Source organism: Panthera tigris, chromosome C1 (assembly GCF_018350195.1).
Source record: "Panthera tigris isolate Pti1 chromosome C1, P.tigris_Pti1_mat1.1, whole genome shotgun sequence".
Taxonomy (NCBI): domain Eukaryota; kingdom Metazoa; phylum Chordata; class Mammalia; order Carnivora; family Felidae; genus Panthera; species Panthera tigris.
In genome coordinates this window covers 130,778,287-130,796,294 of record NC_056667.1, presented here as the reverse complement: position 1 = coordinate 130,796,294, position 18,008 = coordinate 130,778,287, and the positions used below count along the sequence as shown (strand labels likewise).

The window sequence follows — 18,008 nt, the reverse complement described above, 5'->3', positions numbered from 1 at the left end:
ACCTTTCTTATTTATCATATAAACTACTGGTTACACAAGAAGAGATTTCACTTAAAATCCATGGTTTTTATTTATTATTTTATTAAAAAATTATTAACTTGTGAGGAGTGTGTTATTACTGCACTAAATATTATGATCTAATACGTTATAAAATATACACTAAAATAGAAATTATAAAAAAAATAAGAAACAAAAATGTAAAAACTACCATTTTAATATTTTTCTTACATTGTCTTGGATTTTTCTTGGTCTTCTTAGCCATTCTGTACAGTGTGTATACCCAACTCTGATGTCACATATGTATAATGTATGATCTGATAAGTTAAAATATATATAGCTCCTCTTATTCTAAAAATTATTATATGTACTTTCAAAAATATAGGAATGGCATTAAGATAAACAATTAAGATGTGAGGGAATGAGTGCTAAGAGAAAAATTAGGGAAAAATAACATGAAACTAGAGATAAACTGCATGCTGTAAAATTCTCTATTTTTGCTGGAAGTTCATATTTATAGTAACTAGTACAAACATAGGAATGTGATCAATTTCAGGGCTCACAATGTCTATATGATCTAAAAGAAAAAAGATAAAGGGAAGAATAGATACATACCTTTGGTAGAGGACATATTTCAATAAAAGCCAGCTTACTGAGAATGGAGAAGGATCTACACTCAAAGTTGATAGTTTTGGGGTGATGGTGAGGATTCATGGGGTCTGGAGCTGACAGCCATGAAAGAATTCTTGAAGGTGTCTTTGGTGCAAAAAGATGATTTTATTAAAGCATAGGGACAGGACCCCTTGGCTGAAAGAGTTGCACTGAAAATGTAGGGGGTAACCGTTTTATGGAATTGGGAGAGAGGGTGTTTCTAAAGGGATTTTCATATGCTAATCACTCAAGGTTACTGGAGGCCTAGCTGTCAATAATCTAAGGCTGTTTTTCCCTCTAGCAAAGCATTACCATTAAGACAGTAGGGAGTTCCTGGATTATAGGCTTTTCATGGGATTGCCTTTTTGGTGGAGGCTCTTAGTCAGTTTCAGTTTAACCTTTTTTTTTTTCCCCCATTGGTCCTTTCCTGTTTTGGGGTAGCCTGCAGTATCCAAGGAATATTATACCTGTCCCACCTTGGGGGCAGGGAGGTGTGTGCTAGATTGTGCTTTGCCCCTTAGCCTGCCTTATGCTCCCTCATCAAAGTAATCTTTTTTTTTTAATTTTTTTTTTTAACGTTTGTTTATTTTTGAGACAGAGAGAGACAGAGCATGAACAGGGGAGGGTCAGAGAGAAGGAGACACAGAATCTGAAACAGGCTTCAGGGTCTGAGCGGTCAGCACAGAGTCTGACGCGGGGCTCGAACTCACAGACCGCGAGATCATGACCTGAGCGGAAGTCTGCCGCTTAACCAACTGAGCCACCCAGGCAATCAGGCATCCAGGAACTGGTCAGAATAAAGACCAGGTCCTGGTGTCCTTCATAAGTCATTCATTCCCTGAAGCCCAAGTGTCTTGGTATCAAGGTGTTTGGAGTCAAAGTTCTTGGAGAACATGACAACCCACCCATTCAGTCCTTAGATGTTATCTATTGTGCTGAGAGACTCCAAAGATATCATTATCTCTTTGTCCCAAACACATAGGACTTATGTTCTTTTCATTACAAGGCACATGTGGAGTGGGATGCAGTTGTAAGCCACACACAGCTACACAGCTAGAGTCGAAGCCAGAGTAAAGGAAAAAAAAAAGAAGAACGGCTTACTTTATGGGGTCCTTTCAGTTTTCTTGTCTCATTAGAACTAACTGAACAGATTTAAAAATACATATATGTATACATTATATATACAATGTGTGTGTATATATATATATACACACATGCATTATATATACATATATATTATGTGTGTGTGTGTGTGTGTGTGTATCCCCCCAAGTTAAAGGCCTCCTCCAACTGCAGGAAAGAAAAAAAAAAAAAAACCAATGTGATATTCTGGAGAAGGTGCCAAGCTCTTCTCTCCCTCTTTTCTCTTTTCAGTTCCCTTTAGGAATGAGCCATTAACAGCAGTGAGATTGTAATGGGGATTAGGTAGCACTTTACAATAGCAGTGTCCCTCACAAGATCTTGAGCCCTGTTAAATAATAAGTGTTTTTTCTTCTCATCCTTACTTTTGATGAGTTAACTAGTAATTCTCAACCAGCGCACTACCCCAGACTAAACAATCTAAAATCTCTGAGGTGTGCCTGTATCTTTAGTGGGTTTTTTTTTTTGTTGTTGTTGTTTGTTTGTTTGTTTGTTTGTTTTCTTTGTATTGTTTTGAGCTTCTTGAGGCAATACTAATGGGCAGTCATTTGACACAGGTTTACCTGTGTAAAGGCAAACCTGTTGCTGAGGTTGGGGAAAGTAGTTATAGAGGGTTTCTTTTTGGAGACAGGGTAATCTGAAAGGGGAGGAAATGAGACACTGAGATGAGATGGAGGAGAGGAGCTGAGGCTAGCATGCGATGTGAAGCTGCCACTGGAAAATCACCTCTGGTGGGTATGGCCAGAGCACTTTTTAGAATAAAGTATCTGATTTTCAGTTTGAAGTTTTTATGTTGTTATAATATATTTCCCTATCACATGCTTCGATTAATTCTATTGTATTTGTATTTCATGTGTGGGTGGGATTTTAAAAAGTGGATTCGGCAAAGTTCTGAATCCAGTGTCTGGATTGAAATTACATAGAACAGGAACAAAATAATTGCATTGAGATGTATGACGACTGGAAAATGTAGGGGTGATATGAGAAAGTCTCTTCTTTCCAAAAATTACAAGGTGATTTTTGAAAGAACAAAAGATAGGGTTTAGATTAGAGGTAACAGTCATAAGTTTCAAAGTTTTAGAATGAAAATAAGTTTGGAAATCATTATCTTAACTAAGTTAGAATTTAATGAATTGCATGGAAGCCTTTGTAAATGGAATAACAGTCAAATTTCTCAGCCTGCCTGTTAGGGCCACTGCTGATAAATGACAATAAAAACCATGGAGAAGGCATATATTTCTGACCTCAAAAGGGGAAAGGTATGTGCAACCAGCTCATCTGGAAGCGATAGTAAATAATTAAAGTCCAAGTAAAAGCTGGTGGTTGGAGGGTTGGCAGGGTGAGGGATATTGTTCTTTCTGATCCCAACAATCAATGTTAAAGTGCAGGTTCTGGATAAACATCAGCACCATGAATTTAATAGTGACTCCTTACAGCTAATATTGTACTGTATATAACAACACAAGCTAAAAATACATAAATAAAATCCTAACAGCTTTCCCTATAAAGTAATAAAGAGTACTCTAATTGACAATAGTTGAATAACCATAGATATAACACTCTAGAACCTAAGCCTGAAGTTGATCAAGAAACCAGGGCACAGTGGGGTGCCTGGGTGGCTCAGTTGGTTAAGGGTCCAACTCTTGATTTTGGCTTAGGTCAGGATCTCATGGTTTGTGAGATTATCCTTCTTGCTCTGCCCCTTCCTTCCCTTCTCTCTCTTTCACCCCTTCCCTTCTCTGCCTCTCTTTCTCAAAGTAAATTGAAAAAAAAAAAAAAAAAAAAAAGAACCTAGGACATACTTTATATAGAACTTCCAGTAAGTTATCATATGTTTTTGGAACTGAGCATTAATGTCTTTGTTTTAATTTTTCTTTAATGTTTACTTATTTTTGAGAGACAGTGAGAGACAGAGCATGGGCAGGGGAGAGAGAAAGGGAGACACAGATTCCGAAACAGACTCCAGCCTCGGTAGGGCTCAAACCATGAAGTGTGAGATAATGACTTGAGCCAAAGTCAACCACTTAACCAACTGAGCCACCCAGGTGCCCCTAATGTCTTTGCTTTTAAAGTGTGGGATAGAGTATAATGGGTCCGACAAGATGAAAACAAAGAAATTCAACAAAGCAGCTAAACACATTTGTGAATTTTAGTACTCACAAGTTGGAGCTGTCCTTAAGTAATTCTTTGTGTTGTGTAGCTAACTTGACCTTTTTAACACGTTCTGTGTAAGCTCTATGAAGGTACTAGCAGAACCTATTACTAAAGATTGTTTCCTGTAAAATTTATCTAGTTTTATAAATATATATAAATTCTATAATTTATATAATTTTCTTAGTTTACGAACCTGGGAAAAGTAAGTCTCCTAGAGGTCAACCAGATTCTGGGCTTCCATGCCCTCATTCACTAAATTATTACCTTAGAAACTAGGTACTAGAATCTATCCTTATCACCAGATCTAATGACCAAACTCAGATCATTTGAGAAGGATTTGTTTATGCTAGAGGTTTTTTTTAAGGCAAAAGGAAATTTATAGTAATATTTTTAAAAATAAATTGTGAGGTAACTTCTAATTTTTACATCGTCACTATGACAATTTTTTTTTGCCATCCAGTAGTCTTTCTCATACTAGGTTCTAGATCCAAAATATAGTCACATTTTTTACATAGTGTGATAGTTAATCATTTTAATATATCAGCAATATATTGATAAAAGGTAATAGAAGAATGTCTCCTTCAAGCACCAATTACAATATTTAAAAGTTTATTTTTAGAATGCCTCAGTTTATCTTACTGTTCTCCTATGCGTAATATTCTCTGTTAAATCACATGGCTCTGCCAATGATAAAATAGATGTGTGATTCCTTCCATCCTTGCTTCCTCCCTCCCTTCCTTTCTTCCTTCCTTCACCTATTTCTCTTTCATTTTCTTTACAGCTCCTTTTAATCCAGTGTTAACAATTCTCAAACTCTTTCCATCTTCACATTTTTTGCCTAATCCCCATAGCACTTGCTCTTATTTGCAAAATAATAACAACAATTATAATAGGAGCCAGTAACGTTCACAGTCTTTTGGTGTTCTCAGAATTGAGGTTGGATGTAATTACTTCTAGCGAAGTTGTGATTGTATTTGTTATATTTACTTTACCTTTCAGAATTCCCTACAAAACAAAAGACTAAAGTCTGGTGATGTGTGATAAACACCCTAAATATAAATCTTTTACAAATATATTACAATATTTATAAAGATCCATCCAAAAGTCAGTCTCTTGACTGGCTTCACTGGAATTTTTACCTATCAGACCTACTCAACACTAGTGCAAGGGGGGAAAAATAGCCATTGAGGAAGAAGCTAAAATAATAAGCTTGCCTTTACTTTTTAATAACATTCTAAAGTCATTCCTTACTTGAAGCCATTTGCCCCATATCTCCCAAAGTAAGCACTGTCAACCAAAGTAGATCAGCATGTTGGACCAGTTCCTGGAAAGCAGAGAATCTTGAGGATTTCTTGCCTCTTCTTCTGAACTAGGCGTTCTTCCTGGTTGAATCAGCCAGATGTAAAGGGATGGTGGAGCTCCACAATTACTGTAGAAAGTGGTATGCCAAAAGTATATTTTTGGTCCAGTTCAATGTATTTATTATTGCCTTGAATAAAGATGTAGAAAACCTACTGATCAAATTTGTGGGTATCACAAAAAGGAGTCATTGGATAACATGAGTTTTTAAAAATGTCAACTGGCAGGATCCCTGATCAAATGGAACAAGGTAGCATTTAATAGCATAAATGTAAAGGTCTGTGGTTGAAAAATTAAATGTGGCTTAATACCCTTTAGTAGCACATTCTTGGAAAAAACATATGCTTTATTCTTTTTAGCTCCAGACATGGAGCCAGTTAAAATGAGAAACGAAAAAATTACAGAGTAAAAAGGAAGATCTATAAAGCAGTTCAGATTGGACAGAACTTTGAGATACTGTATTCCCTTAAGTGCAACTGAAAAATTAAATCTTAACAGTAAAACATCACAGTTGAAAGAAACCCTAAAGTTTATCTAAATTTTACCTTCTTTTACTTATATCTGTGTATCTCTCTCTTTCTATTTCTATATTGTATTCATATATGAGGAAACAGGCCAGGAGAGACAAAGTAACATCGTGAAAGTCTCACAGTTAATAGGAGAACAATGATAAATGCTAAGAACCCAACCCTAAACTCCCTACACTGTAGTCTGCTATCTTCCTACTGTGCTGGTAATTATTTCGTTAGGAGAGAGAAGGAGGGTAACCTTATACGTTATATTTTATCTGTTTCTTTTTGTGTGTGTGTGGGTATCGTGTTTTCTGAAATAGTATATAAATTTACACGGGGAAACAGGACTTTGAATTTTCTAGGAAGGACTCAGCAGCCTGAGGTAACATGGAGGCTAGTGTATTTACAATAGATTATCAATAAGTATTTGTTAATTAATCCTAAAATACAGACAGCTAAGGGCGAAAGGATTTTAAGAGACGTGTGTTTCTTGTTTCCTATTTTCAGACAGGACCATGCACAGTCTATTTCTGTAGATGGTTAGCTCTTCAGCTTAACTCAAAAAGTTTAACTTTTCTCCTTGTCAGTAGGCCTCTTCCTTGTTTTATAGACAAATATCATTTGTGGCTTTTTTTAAATTTATTTTTTAATTTATATCCAAGTTAGCATATAGTAGGATAATTATTTCAGGAGTAGATTCCAGTGATTCAAGGAATGATATGTATAACACCCAGGGCTCATCCCAACAAGTGTCTTCCTTAATGCCCCTTACCCATTTAGCCTATCACCCCTCCCACAGCCTCTCCAGCAACCCTCAGTTTGTTCTCTGTATTTAAGAGTCTCTTATGTTTTCTCCCCGTCTTTGTTTTCATATTATTTTTGTTTCCCTTCCCTTATATTCATCTGGTTTGTATCTTAAATTACTCATATGAGTGAAGTCATATGATATTTGTATTTTTCTGACTAATTTCGCTTAGCATAATACCCTCTAGTTCCATCCACGTAGTTGCAAATGGCAAGATTTCATTCTTTTTGATTGCAGAATAATACTCCATTGTGTATGTATATTGCATCTTCTTTATCCATTCATCTGTCAGTGGACATTTGGGCTCTTTCCATACTTTGGCTCTTGTAGATAGCGCTGCTATAAACATTGCAGTGCGTGTGCCCCTGTGAAACCGCACACCTGTGTCCCTTGGATAAATACCTAGTAGTGCAGTTGCTGGGTTGTAGGGTAGTCCTATTTTTAATTTTTTGAGGAACCTCTATACTATTTTCCAGAGTGGCTGCACCAGTTGCATTCCTGACCTTAAGTGGATTTTCTTCTAATTCTGACTGTAGTTACAATGCACAATAGCTGGCCTCTGATCTCTCTCTATGTAATCCTTGAAAATAGTTACTAAGTGTCCTATGTGTCTTATTGTATCTGTGGGGAGCTAATTATAATCGTTATTACCTTAAATTACAAGTTCAGTTTTCCAATTTTGTAATTATTTTATACATTACCAATTATCATGTGTCTTAAGATAATTTATTTTTAATTCAACTCCAGAAGTGCATTCCATGATTACAAAGGCTGTCCATCATATTCCCCACCACACTCCTAAGTCTACAATATTATTTAGCATGTACCAAATATTTTTTAGGTATCTGTTGAATAAGTATAATTAAAGTTAAAAAAAATCTTATTTTGGAATAAGGGTCAGGGCAGTTATGAGAATCTTTTCTTCCCTTTCTATATTTATATGTATTTCTTTTTTGTGTCTTTATAGTGTTTTGTTAAATTTTATCATCTTTCAGTCTGATTTTATTCCTAATTAAAACATTCTTGACATAATTTATGTTTACTTTGCAGATATTTCCAGATATTTGAAAAAATATATTTTTTTATTTTTTGTTTAATGTTTATTCTTGAGAGAGAGAGAGACAGAGACAGAGAGAGACAGAGAGAGAGAGAATGAGCAGGTGAGGGGCAGAGAGAGAGGGAGACACAGAATCCAAAGCAGGGTCCAGGCTCTGAGCTGTCAGCACACAGCCCCATGCAGGGCTCAAACCCACAAACCAGGAGATCGTGACCTGAGCCGAAGTTGCACACCTAACCAACTGAGCCACCTAGGCACCCCTTGAAAATATATTCTTATATATTAGTGAACTTACTTAATTTAGGGTGTGTAGGAATGCAGTATGTATGTGGAAGAATTGATAAGGGATTGGATATGAATGATTGATTTAATTCTTCTGTCCTTTTGATCCTCTTTACTGTATCACCACATGATTGATTTGCTCACTGATCTCCCAAATGTACCTGATAGAAATAATACAGGGAAACTTCTCAGCTTCTCCCTGCTTTGATCAAGTGGACTTGACCATTCAGAGACAGCCTCAGCATTACAAATTAATCTACTATTCACAAAGTGAATATTTATGAAGTGTCTACTGCACATTGTGACTACATTGGTAAAAGTTGGGTCAGTTGCAACCCCTACCTATGAATTATCTCACAGTATGTTTCTAAGAAGAAATGTCAAGCCCCAATTTCAGCTCAATATGACCATAAAAGTATATGTAGGATGTAGTGGTATATGTGAGAAAGAGTGTTTCCTGGTTAAATGGAGTAGGATTTTGCAGGCCTGGCAGAGCTATTAGAGAGTAATACAAAAGTAAGGTTCAGGAGCACCTGGGTGGCTCAGTTGGTAAGCATCTGACTTTGGCTCAGGTCATGATCTCACATTTTGTGGGTTTGAGCCCCAAGTTGGGCTCTGTGCTGAAAGCTTAGAGCCTGCTTTGGATTCTGTGTCTCCCTCTCTCTCTGCCCGTCCCCTGCTCTTGATCTGTCTCTCTCTGTCTGTCAAAAATAAATAAACATTTAAAAAAATAAGAAAAAGGTAAGATTCATATGCAGAATAGGGTATTTTTTCCTAATACTTGTGAAGATTGTTGTGAATGGATCTTGCAAAATTTCTTACCTGTTCTATGTATATGCTGCTCATGCTACACTATTGTGAATTGTTAGTCAATTTTTTCATGTGCATACCTTCTCCTTATTGAGCATATAAAGTTTCTTCTGGTAATTGCTATGTCTTCCTTGTATCCCCTTCCAGACAGTCTTTGTATAGCTTATCACATTCATTCATTTGTTTGCCAGACATTCACTTTGGGCTTACTATATGTGTCAGGTACTACTCTAAGTGCTAGGGATAAAGCAGTAAACAAAATAAAGCCCCAACCCTCACAAAGATTACATTTCTGTGAGATAAGACAGACACTAAAGAAACAAACCAATATATAATGGGTTTGACAGTAATAAATGCTAAGGACAAAAATAGGTTTGGTAAGGGGCGTAGAACATGCCCAGAAAATAATGTTTTATAGAGTAGTCAGGGAAAGTTTCAGTAAGAAGGGCTAAGCTAAGACAGGGCTGTACAGATATCTGAGGAAAGTGCTTCCAAACAAAAAGAGTAATATAAAGAATCTTAGACTGATAGTATTTGGTTTATGTTAGGAAGAGGAAGATCTGTGTTACCAGAGATGATGAGCGAGGGGGAGAGTGGAAGGATGTCAGGTGAGAGAGGGTTGAAGGGTGTGTGTAGATGATGAAAGTCATGGGAGGGAAATTTAATTTTACCTTTGATGAGATGGCAAATGATTAGAGAGTTTGAGTGGAAGGGAGAGAAATGATCTTGTTTACCTTTTCAAAGGGTAACAATGGCCCCTAAGTAGAGAAAGGACTGGGGAGGAAAGGGGAGTACTGAGGCAAAAGTGAAGCAGGGCAATAAGTTAGGAAGCTATTTGCAATACAGTTGACCTTGGACAATAATGGGGTTGACCTCTGCACAGTTGAAAATCTGCATATAACTTTTGACTCCCTCAGAACTTAACTACTAATAGCCTAATGTTGACTAGAAACCTTACCAATAACATAAATAATTAACACATACTTTTAACACATATTTCGTATGTATGTTCAATGCATTATATACTATATTCTTACAATAAAGGAAGCTAGAAAAAGAAAAGGTTATTAAGAAAAATGTAAGAGAAATACATTTACAGTACAGAAAGTACTGAATTTATTGATTCTGTGAGTTTATATCATCTGTTTACAAGATAAATTGTGTGTCAGTGCCTATATCAATATTGTTCAATGTATTAATTGAAAGAAATCCACATGTAAGTAGACCCACACAGTTCAAACTCAAGTTGTTCAAGAGTCAACTGTACTTTAGGCAAGAGTTAATAATAGTTTGCATTACATTATAAGCAGTGGAGTGTATGAGAGGTGGTTGGATGATGGATATGATTTGAAAGAAGAATAAAAAGGGCAAAACTAATTGGTAATAGATTGAACATGAGAATATTGGGGTGATGGATTAGATGTGAAGTTTGAGAAAAAGTAATCAAGGATAATATGAGGTTTTTAGCCCAAGAAACAAAGGATGGAGATGCCATCTATCATACTGTTGTGACATGTGGAGTTGCTTTGTGGAAGATTATAAGACAAGGGTGTTTCCAGTAGAAATCCAGAATTTGTCCTTTGTATACCAGGATTTCCTTGTCTAGCTACAAGTGGAGATACAAAGTGGGCAGTTAGATATGTGGGTCTAACATTTGTGGAAGAGATCTCGATTAGGTATAATGCTTAGTGTTCATGCAAAAATAATGCTTATTGTTGTCGATTGATTCACTCTTTCAAAATGAAATCATGTTAAGTAATACTTTTACAAAATTGGAAAAATCAAACAAATTTTTGCTTTCCAGATATATATTTGAAAATGTTACCTGCTCTGCTTCAAACAATTACATATTTGACTTAACCATTCTTGAGAACAAGGGGGTTTTGGAATCTTTTTTCAATTAGGCGAAGCGTTTAGACTGTATTTTAATAGAAATGGAATCTCAAAACTTACTGATAAATAGCTTTATTATACTAATTGCTTTTTCTTTATTTCCATAGTCTGTCACTGTGCCAGAGGGAAATTATATTGGTCTTAAAGGATTTGTTCTTCAAATGGCCACGTAGGTCACAACACGAAAACTTACTTAGTTGGTGGCAAATTTATTATTTAATGATTTGTCCCCAGTGTCTTTCTGGTGGCTATATTTAAAATCATTGGTCTATAATTGCTACCTTTTATGCATATGCATGCACATATAATATATTTCATTTATAATCTTTAGACACATTTTTCATTCAAATATTCAAAAAGCACTGTTATTTAAAGACTCTATGATAGGATAGAGCCATTTTTCAAGTATGCTTAAGCCCATTTGTCCAATGAGAGTTTGAAAAATAATGTAAGGGGTTTGCAGTTGACATTTGGGAAACTAGCTCCTCAGAAGGAATAATTGGATGCTAGGGCATTTTTAAGGCTTTATACATTTTGAATGACCTTATACTTAAAACACTCTTGATGCAGTTGAAATGCCCTTATGTTTCTTTTCCATTCTCTCTCTACTTTGAGATTTTGTTGATTGTCTCCAATAGTATTCTTTTTTATATTTAGAGGACTCAGACACAGGTATGGGTGTGAAGACAAAAACTGTGGTCCAAAATAGCATGGTTTGATATCAAGATTGCAAAATAATGTGGGATAAGTATTTATTGAGTTAAAATGAGTAGGAAAATGAAGAAAAAATAATAAAGGATGTGATAGGTCATTTCCATATATATTTCAAAAGTACTTTAAAAATTCATTTGACTAGGTCCTTTCATGTTGTTTTAATATATTTATTACTATTTGTTTTAATAAATTGTCCTGAAAACTATTTATACACGTAGTACACCCAAAATACTAATGCAATGTGATCCTAATACATATATCAATATATCGATACCTTTTATAGTGTATGTGTATGTTTTTTGTTTTTGTTTTTTTTCTTTCTGTCTTATCCATAGAAAATGATACCATCTACTGGACAGACATGGGCTTCAATAAAATTAGCCGAGCTAAAAGAGATCAGACTTGGAAAGAAGATATCATTACCAATGGCTTGGGAAGAGTGGAGGGGATAGCTATTGACTGGATTGCTGGTATAATCCATGGCTTTTTCTGTTTTCATTTCACACCTATTTTGTTAGGGTCTCAATCTCCTTCATAAAAATTCTGTTTCCAACTCATAACAATTTTTTTTTTGTACTTCTAGCCACAGGGATAAATAGTCTCTTTTGCTCTTGGCTTCATTCTTTCTAATGCTTTTGAGCCTTTGGACAAGTGTTTTTATGCAGAAGTAGATTATGTAGTGGTAACTTTGCCCAAATCTCCTGAGAACTGTGAGGCAGGTAAACAAAAGTGTCAGAAGTTCTCTTTTGCCTGCAGTCAGTAGAAAGTTAAAATAGATCCCTTCTTCAGGTGAGAAGTTTCAACTTATTTGTAACACATAAATGTTTCATTATATGGTTTAAACTACAGATGTGTGAGATTAGAAAGTATTTGCATATTCGTTCATTTACAGCTTTCTGCTTAGGAAATGCACACATAAAAATAAATATAGGAAGTAAATGATTTCTTGATAGTTATGTGAATGCTCAGAAAGTTAATTTTAGCCCTAACTAATAAATCATTTTCTTTCTCACAACTATATTATAAACACATCTGTATTTCTCCTAGGTAACATATATTGGACAGACCATGGTTTCAACTTAATTGAAGTTGCAAGACTCAATGGTTCTTTCCGTTATGTAATTATTTCCCAAGGCCTGGATCAACCAAGATCTATAGCTGTGCACCCAGAGAAAGGGTAATTTTAAGCTTTATGTGTATCTTGAGTTTTAAGTGAGTTTTTGTAAGTTTCATTTAAAAAATCCAGATGTCCGTATTAATATTTATTTTTAGTTATAATGTTGGAAACAAAACTCAGTATCTTACCTAACCACAAGAAAAAGTTTATTTTCACTCTGTGGTGTATATTTTAGTACATATTTGATGGGGTCATATTTATTATTCATTTCTTTAATGTATGTGTAAATCCAAGTAAGTATACTAATATATTTCTAGATTCTCAATTTAAAGTTCTGCCCTATGACTGTTTACAAAACAGGTACTCAATTATTTGCTGAATGAATGATAGCCAACTTCATTCTTCAATATTCTAAAGCTTCGGTTTCCATTTACAAGTCTGTGATTACCATGCAACATGTTCATTCCAAACATTGTATTTTTTTTTTCCCCCTGGAGTTCCAGATAAATATGTCTACCTGCCTTTTTGACATCTCTGTTTTTCCATTTGGTTGTTTCATAGGCACTCAAATTGTGCATATCTAAAATGGAAGTGAATTCAATCTGCCATCAAATTCTGTTAATATTTTTTTTCTAAACATTATCAATCTACCACTTTCCATCTTTGCTACTTCCACTCTAATTAAATCTGTTCTTATCTTACACATATACCACTGCAGTGACTTCACAATTGATCTCCTAACATTAAAGGCAGAGTGACATTTTTTTTCTTTTTGCTTCTTTTTTCTTTTAATATAAAGCTTGCATAAATCCTTTCAAGGGATTCCCATTGACTTTTGTGAAAAGTCCATAATTTCTGTTGTGATCCTTCTTCATCAGGTCTTATGTAAATATTCAGTCGCAAACTCCTGCTACTGCCTCTTTGGTATCACAGTCAATCTCTGGACTTCATAGTTTTAAAAATATGTTCACATATTTCCTATTCTCTTCTACTCCTAGTCTTTGAATAATCTCTTTACTTTATTGGCAATGTTTTCTTTCCTACTTTGCTAAATTTTATTTGTTTTTCCCTGGCTTTGTAAATAGATCAGATCATTCTGTGACACCAAAGTACCTAGTACTTTCATTTTTTGTAAATTTTGCACATTAATATTTGCTTATTTGCTTATATTTATTTGCTTAGTAGCTCTATTTTTTCACTGGACTGGGTAATGTCTCTATTCTTTACTGTGCTATGAGGAGAATAGTCATGTGTGTTTGCTTTATTTCTCTATCCCCAGGGCTTAGTATACTGGCTGGTAAAGAATAAGTTGCTGACTGATAACTGCCTTTCTCTTAAGCAATAATATAGAAGTAGTCCTATTATAAAACTATATAACTTCACACCACCGTGTTTCTTTCACTGCTAGTATGATTTGACTTAGGGGTTTTTTGTTTCTTTGTTTTTAAAGAGTGGATATTTTTAAGTTAATACAACTCCTCTTACTTTTGGAGGGGTGAAAAAGTGGACTATGGTGTTAGATACACAGCGTTATCTAAACACTGATTTAGAATGGAGTCTATATATGTAAAATATCAGTTCAACTCTCATGAAAGTCTAAAAGCTTTTATTTGTTATAGGTTGTATGTAGTTTTTCCAGTATCATCATTTGCTTTATTTTCTTGACAGATGCTATAAAAATAAGTCATGGCATTAGTATGATAAAAAAAAAAAACAAAGAAGGTTAATATAAGAGAGGGAAATAACACCAACAGTTTGTCACACTTCAAGCAAAGATTACCATATATAAATTGAAAAAGCTGCATTGGTTAAGAATTGCTCTTGAAGGCAAAATGTTAGAGTGAAAGTCTATAGGGATTTCTCTTTCTACCTTTTTAGTTGCCATCTTCACTAGGTTATATTTTGTCTTATACTTGATGTTATGGTCCCGTGTTATAACATGCTTGATAAATCTTCAGGGAGTATGTTTAGACTTAAGGAGGAGGGAGAAAAGATAAAACACCTTTTCCTTGCTAGATCTTCTGGTTTTATTTGGGAAAAGTTTTCATGTCAGTTCCTTTGTTTTCCCTTAACTGGAAATGGGTTACATGCCCATCCTTAGACCAGTCAATACCCAAAGGGAAGAGATTATTTTGGCATATTTAGACAAGTTATATTTCATAAACTGAGCTGGCGTAAGTTCCCAGACCAAACAGGATATACTGCATATCTAAACAAACTCAGTTTCTAATACTAGGGCAGATATCAAGGAGAGGTGGATTTCAAGAGACAATCTGGGGAAGTAGGAAACCAGTTCTCCTGATTGTTCTATTTCGTAGTCATTCCAACATGCTCTCCTTTGTTAGTTCTTTATCTCTTTGACACCTTAATGCTGGAGTTCCCCACATCTCAGTCTTTGGTGTTTTTCTCTTCTGTGGTGGTCTCATCCCCCCTAAATGTTAAAGATTTTAAAATGTTTATAGCCATACCTCACTCTAAACTCTAGATTTTTATGTTTTTATATATTGCTTATTCAACATTTTCAATTAGAGGGCTGTGGCCCATTTTATTTTCCAAGATGATTACAATAATATCTGGCATTCCACATGCTCCTCTTAAAATGTGACATTGACTCTTGCAAACAGAAAAGGGGAACATCTTTTCCATATGCTGGAATTTGGGTGGGCCTATGACTATTATGGAAGTGATATGTTGTAAAATCTGAGGCTACATCATAAAAGAAGATAAAACTTCCACATAGTTCTCTTGGGAAGCTCTTAGAGGCCAGCCACTCTGCTGTGAGCAAGCCAAGCAACCCCTTGGAGAGGCCAGTGTAGTTCCCACCAATAACTCTAGCTAAGGTCCGAGCTGACAGCCAACACCAACTGCTGGACATGTTGAGTGAGTGAACCTAAATGATCCCAGTCCCTAGCTCTTAGGTCACCTCAGCCTTGGTGTCACCACCCGTCAGTGTGAATAAGGGGTGTTATTCCTGCCGAGCTCTGATCAAGTTGCAAATGCAGAAGTAATTAAATTGTTATTGTTTTAAGCTTTTAAATTTATAAGGGTTTACTAACTAAAAGATGATCTACCAGAAATCTTATGCTTAACAGGCTCAAAACTAAACTGAATCTTTCTCTACAATTGTGAGTTCTACATTAGTTAATGCCAATTCTATTATTTTAGTTGCTTAGGTCAAAACACTTGATATGATCTTTGGTGTCTCTCTCATATGCCCTGTATCCAATATACCAGGAATTCTATTGCCCTTGGCTTCTAAATGCATTCATATTTTATATACTTCTCATAATTTCCATTGTCACACTATAACCTGAGCTATTGTCACCTTTGCCAACATTTCTCGATCGTGGTTTACCATCTTATTCCCTTGTACTCCTACAGTCTGTTCTTCATGTAGTAGCTGAATTCTCCTTCTGGAATGTAAATAGATGTCACATCTATTAAAAGCTGACAACAAACCTAGAGTGTTATTATTTCCTCCACTGAACAGATAAGGAAACTGAGTCACCTATTTTAAATACTATTCTGTTATCAAGCTGATATGTGGGAGTTAGATTTTTCTAATCTCCAAAAATTATGCTACATTGTATGGATATGCATTTGTGTGTGCTACATGTTACACATATACATTTATAATGGTAGGCATTACAGAAATTAATAACCAAAAATATCAAACATATAAAAAAGCAGTTCTAACAGTTTCAGGATAAATTGTATTGAAAATTTAAAGGTTAGAACTATAAGTGAAAGAGTAAACAATAATGAGAAAATGCTGGAAAAAAAATTAGGAAAGGAGGCTTACAAAATAATTTTGAGCTGGATCTGACTTCTTCTGCTGTTGAGTCTGTTGCCTACCACCACGTGCCCATGGACAAAGGCCATTGCATATTGAGACTAGGAAGGGAGGGTGTGACCTTGTTTAATTCCAAGAATAAGACAACGTAACTCAATTGATCGTGTCCACAGCACCCTCATAAACTTGAAAATAAAAATGTACTCTATTAAAGTATTTTAAAAATATATTTTTAAGTTCTAATTTATAATCAAACAATGAATCATTATAGCCTCTATAGAGAAAACTTGATCATTTGCTATATTGCGAATAATTATTCTAATGGCAAGAAAAAATATAATTTGAGTGTTATGAAATCCCATAGATACATAGGAAATGAGTTGGTTTCTAATAAAGAATTTCTTCCCTTTGTATTTGTAATAAGCCCAACACTTCATTTGCATGATAGTGAGTTCCTTGTGCCTGGCCTATTATATATTCATGCAGTTCAGTTTAGCAGGCCACTTGCTGCTGCTACTTGCCAATCTGCTACTTGAAACCTAGTATATGCCCTCAAGTTGTTATTCTAGGTCTTCTTTTCCTTAAGTATATTTTTATATCTCCATAGCCATCTTAGCATATAAATATACCTACTTCTCTCTAGGGTGATTGAGATCATCACACAAAGGAACCCACATATACTCTACTTTCTGTCAGTTTATTAAAACACACACACACACACACACACACACACACACGCACACACACACATTTACCGAGTGCAGCACACACTGTGTGCGAGGTCATGTCAGTGCATCTCCATCACATCTTCAGCTTTCAATTTAGTACATTTTGACAAAATAGGGTTGCTTACTATGTGAAAGACGCTGGTGGGTGCCGTGAAGTATGATAGTATAATTAAGAGGCTGCTTCTGTTCACAACTGAGTTTTCTGTTTAAACTTACAGTCTAAACAAATACAAAATTTCGGTTACATTAATAGTCTCATATTGTAAAGTGAGAGTCATTTTCAGGCATGAAAAGACTAGATCAATGTGACTCAAGCCTAAATATTGTATCTAAATCTCATGTTGACATAATTTCCATGAGACCATTTTAAAGTTACATTGAATTTTAAGAAAAAAGAGATCACGTATAATGAGAGTAAGTAATCCAAGTGAGGGTAGTAGATGACTTGAAGGAGAGAGGCTTCTTTTTTTTTTTTTTAATTTGTTTTTTAATGTTTATTTACTTTTGAGAGAGACAGAGACAGAATGCAAGTGGGTTAGGGGCAGAGAGAGAGGGAGACACAGAATCAGAAGCAGGCTCCAGGCTCTGAGCTGTCAGCACAGAGCCCGATGTGGGGCTTGAACCCACGAGCTGTGAGATCGTGACCTGAGCCAAAGTCGGTCATTCTACCGACTGAGCCACCCAGGCACCCCAAGGAGAGAGGTTTCTGAGATGAGCTGAGATTATATTATATGAAGAAATAGAATAATCAAAGAATTGGTAGTGGCAAAGCAAAGGCCATTGGCAAGAGTATAGCTACATAGGGAAGAGCCATGATGCAGCTGGGATAAATTGGGGCCGTAAAATCGGCAACAGAATTCCCCACATATTAAGGGAATTACCATGAAGACATTTTTTTCCAGTTTGCCAAGTGGAATCTAAAATAGTCCTAGACCCTCTGTCCTAAGCCTTCTCCCTGATCCCAAACAAGTCACATAAGCAATGATCAAAAGTGGG

General features: G+C 35.5%; 1 protein-coding gene across 1 annotated transcript in view; it reads left to right on the top strand.

Annotated features, from left to right (window-relative positions):
* The window catches only part of LRP1B (LDL receptor related protein 1B), a 1,866,249-nt gene that overhangs the window by 1,386,281 nt on the left and 461,960 nt on the right, over window positions 1–18,008 (top strand). The window contains exons 36-37 of the mRNA XM_042994392.1: window positions 11,710–11,844; window positions 12,422–12,551. Coding sequence (XP_042850326.1) covers window positions 11,710–11,844; window positions 12,422–12,551 — 265 coding nt within the window. The remainder of the gene's footprint in view (window positions 1–11,709; window positions 11,845–12,421; window positions 12,552–18,008) is intronic.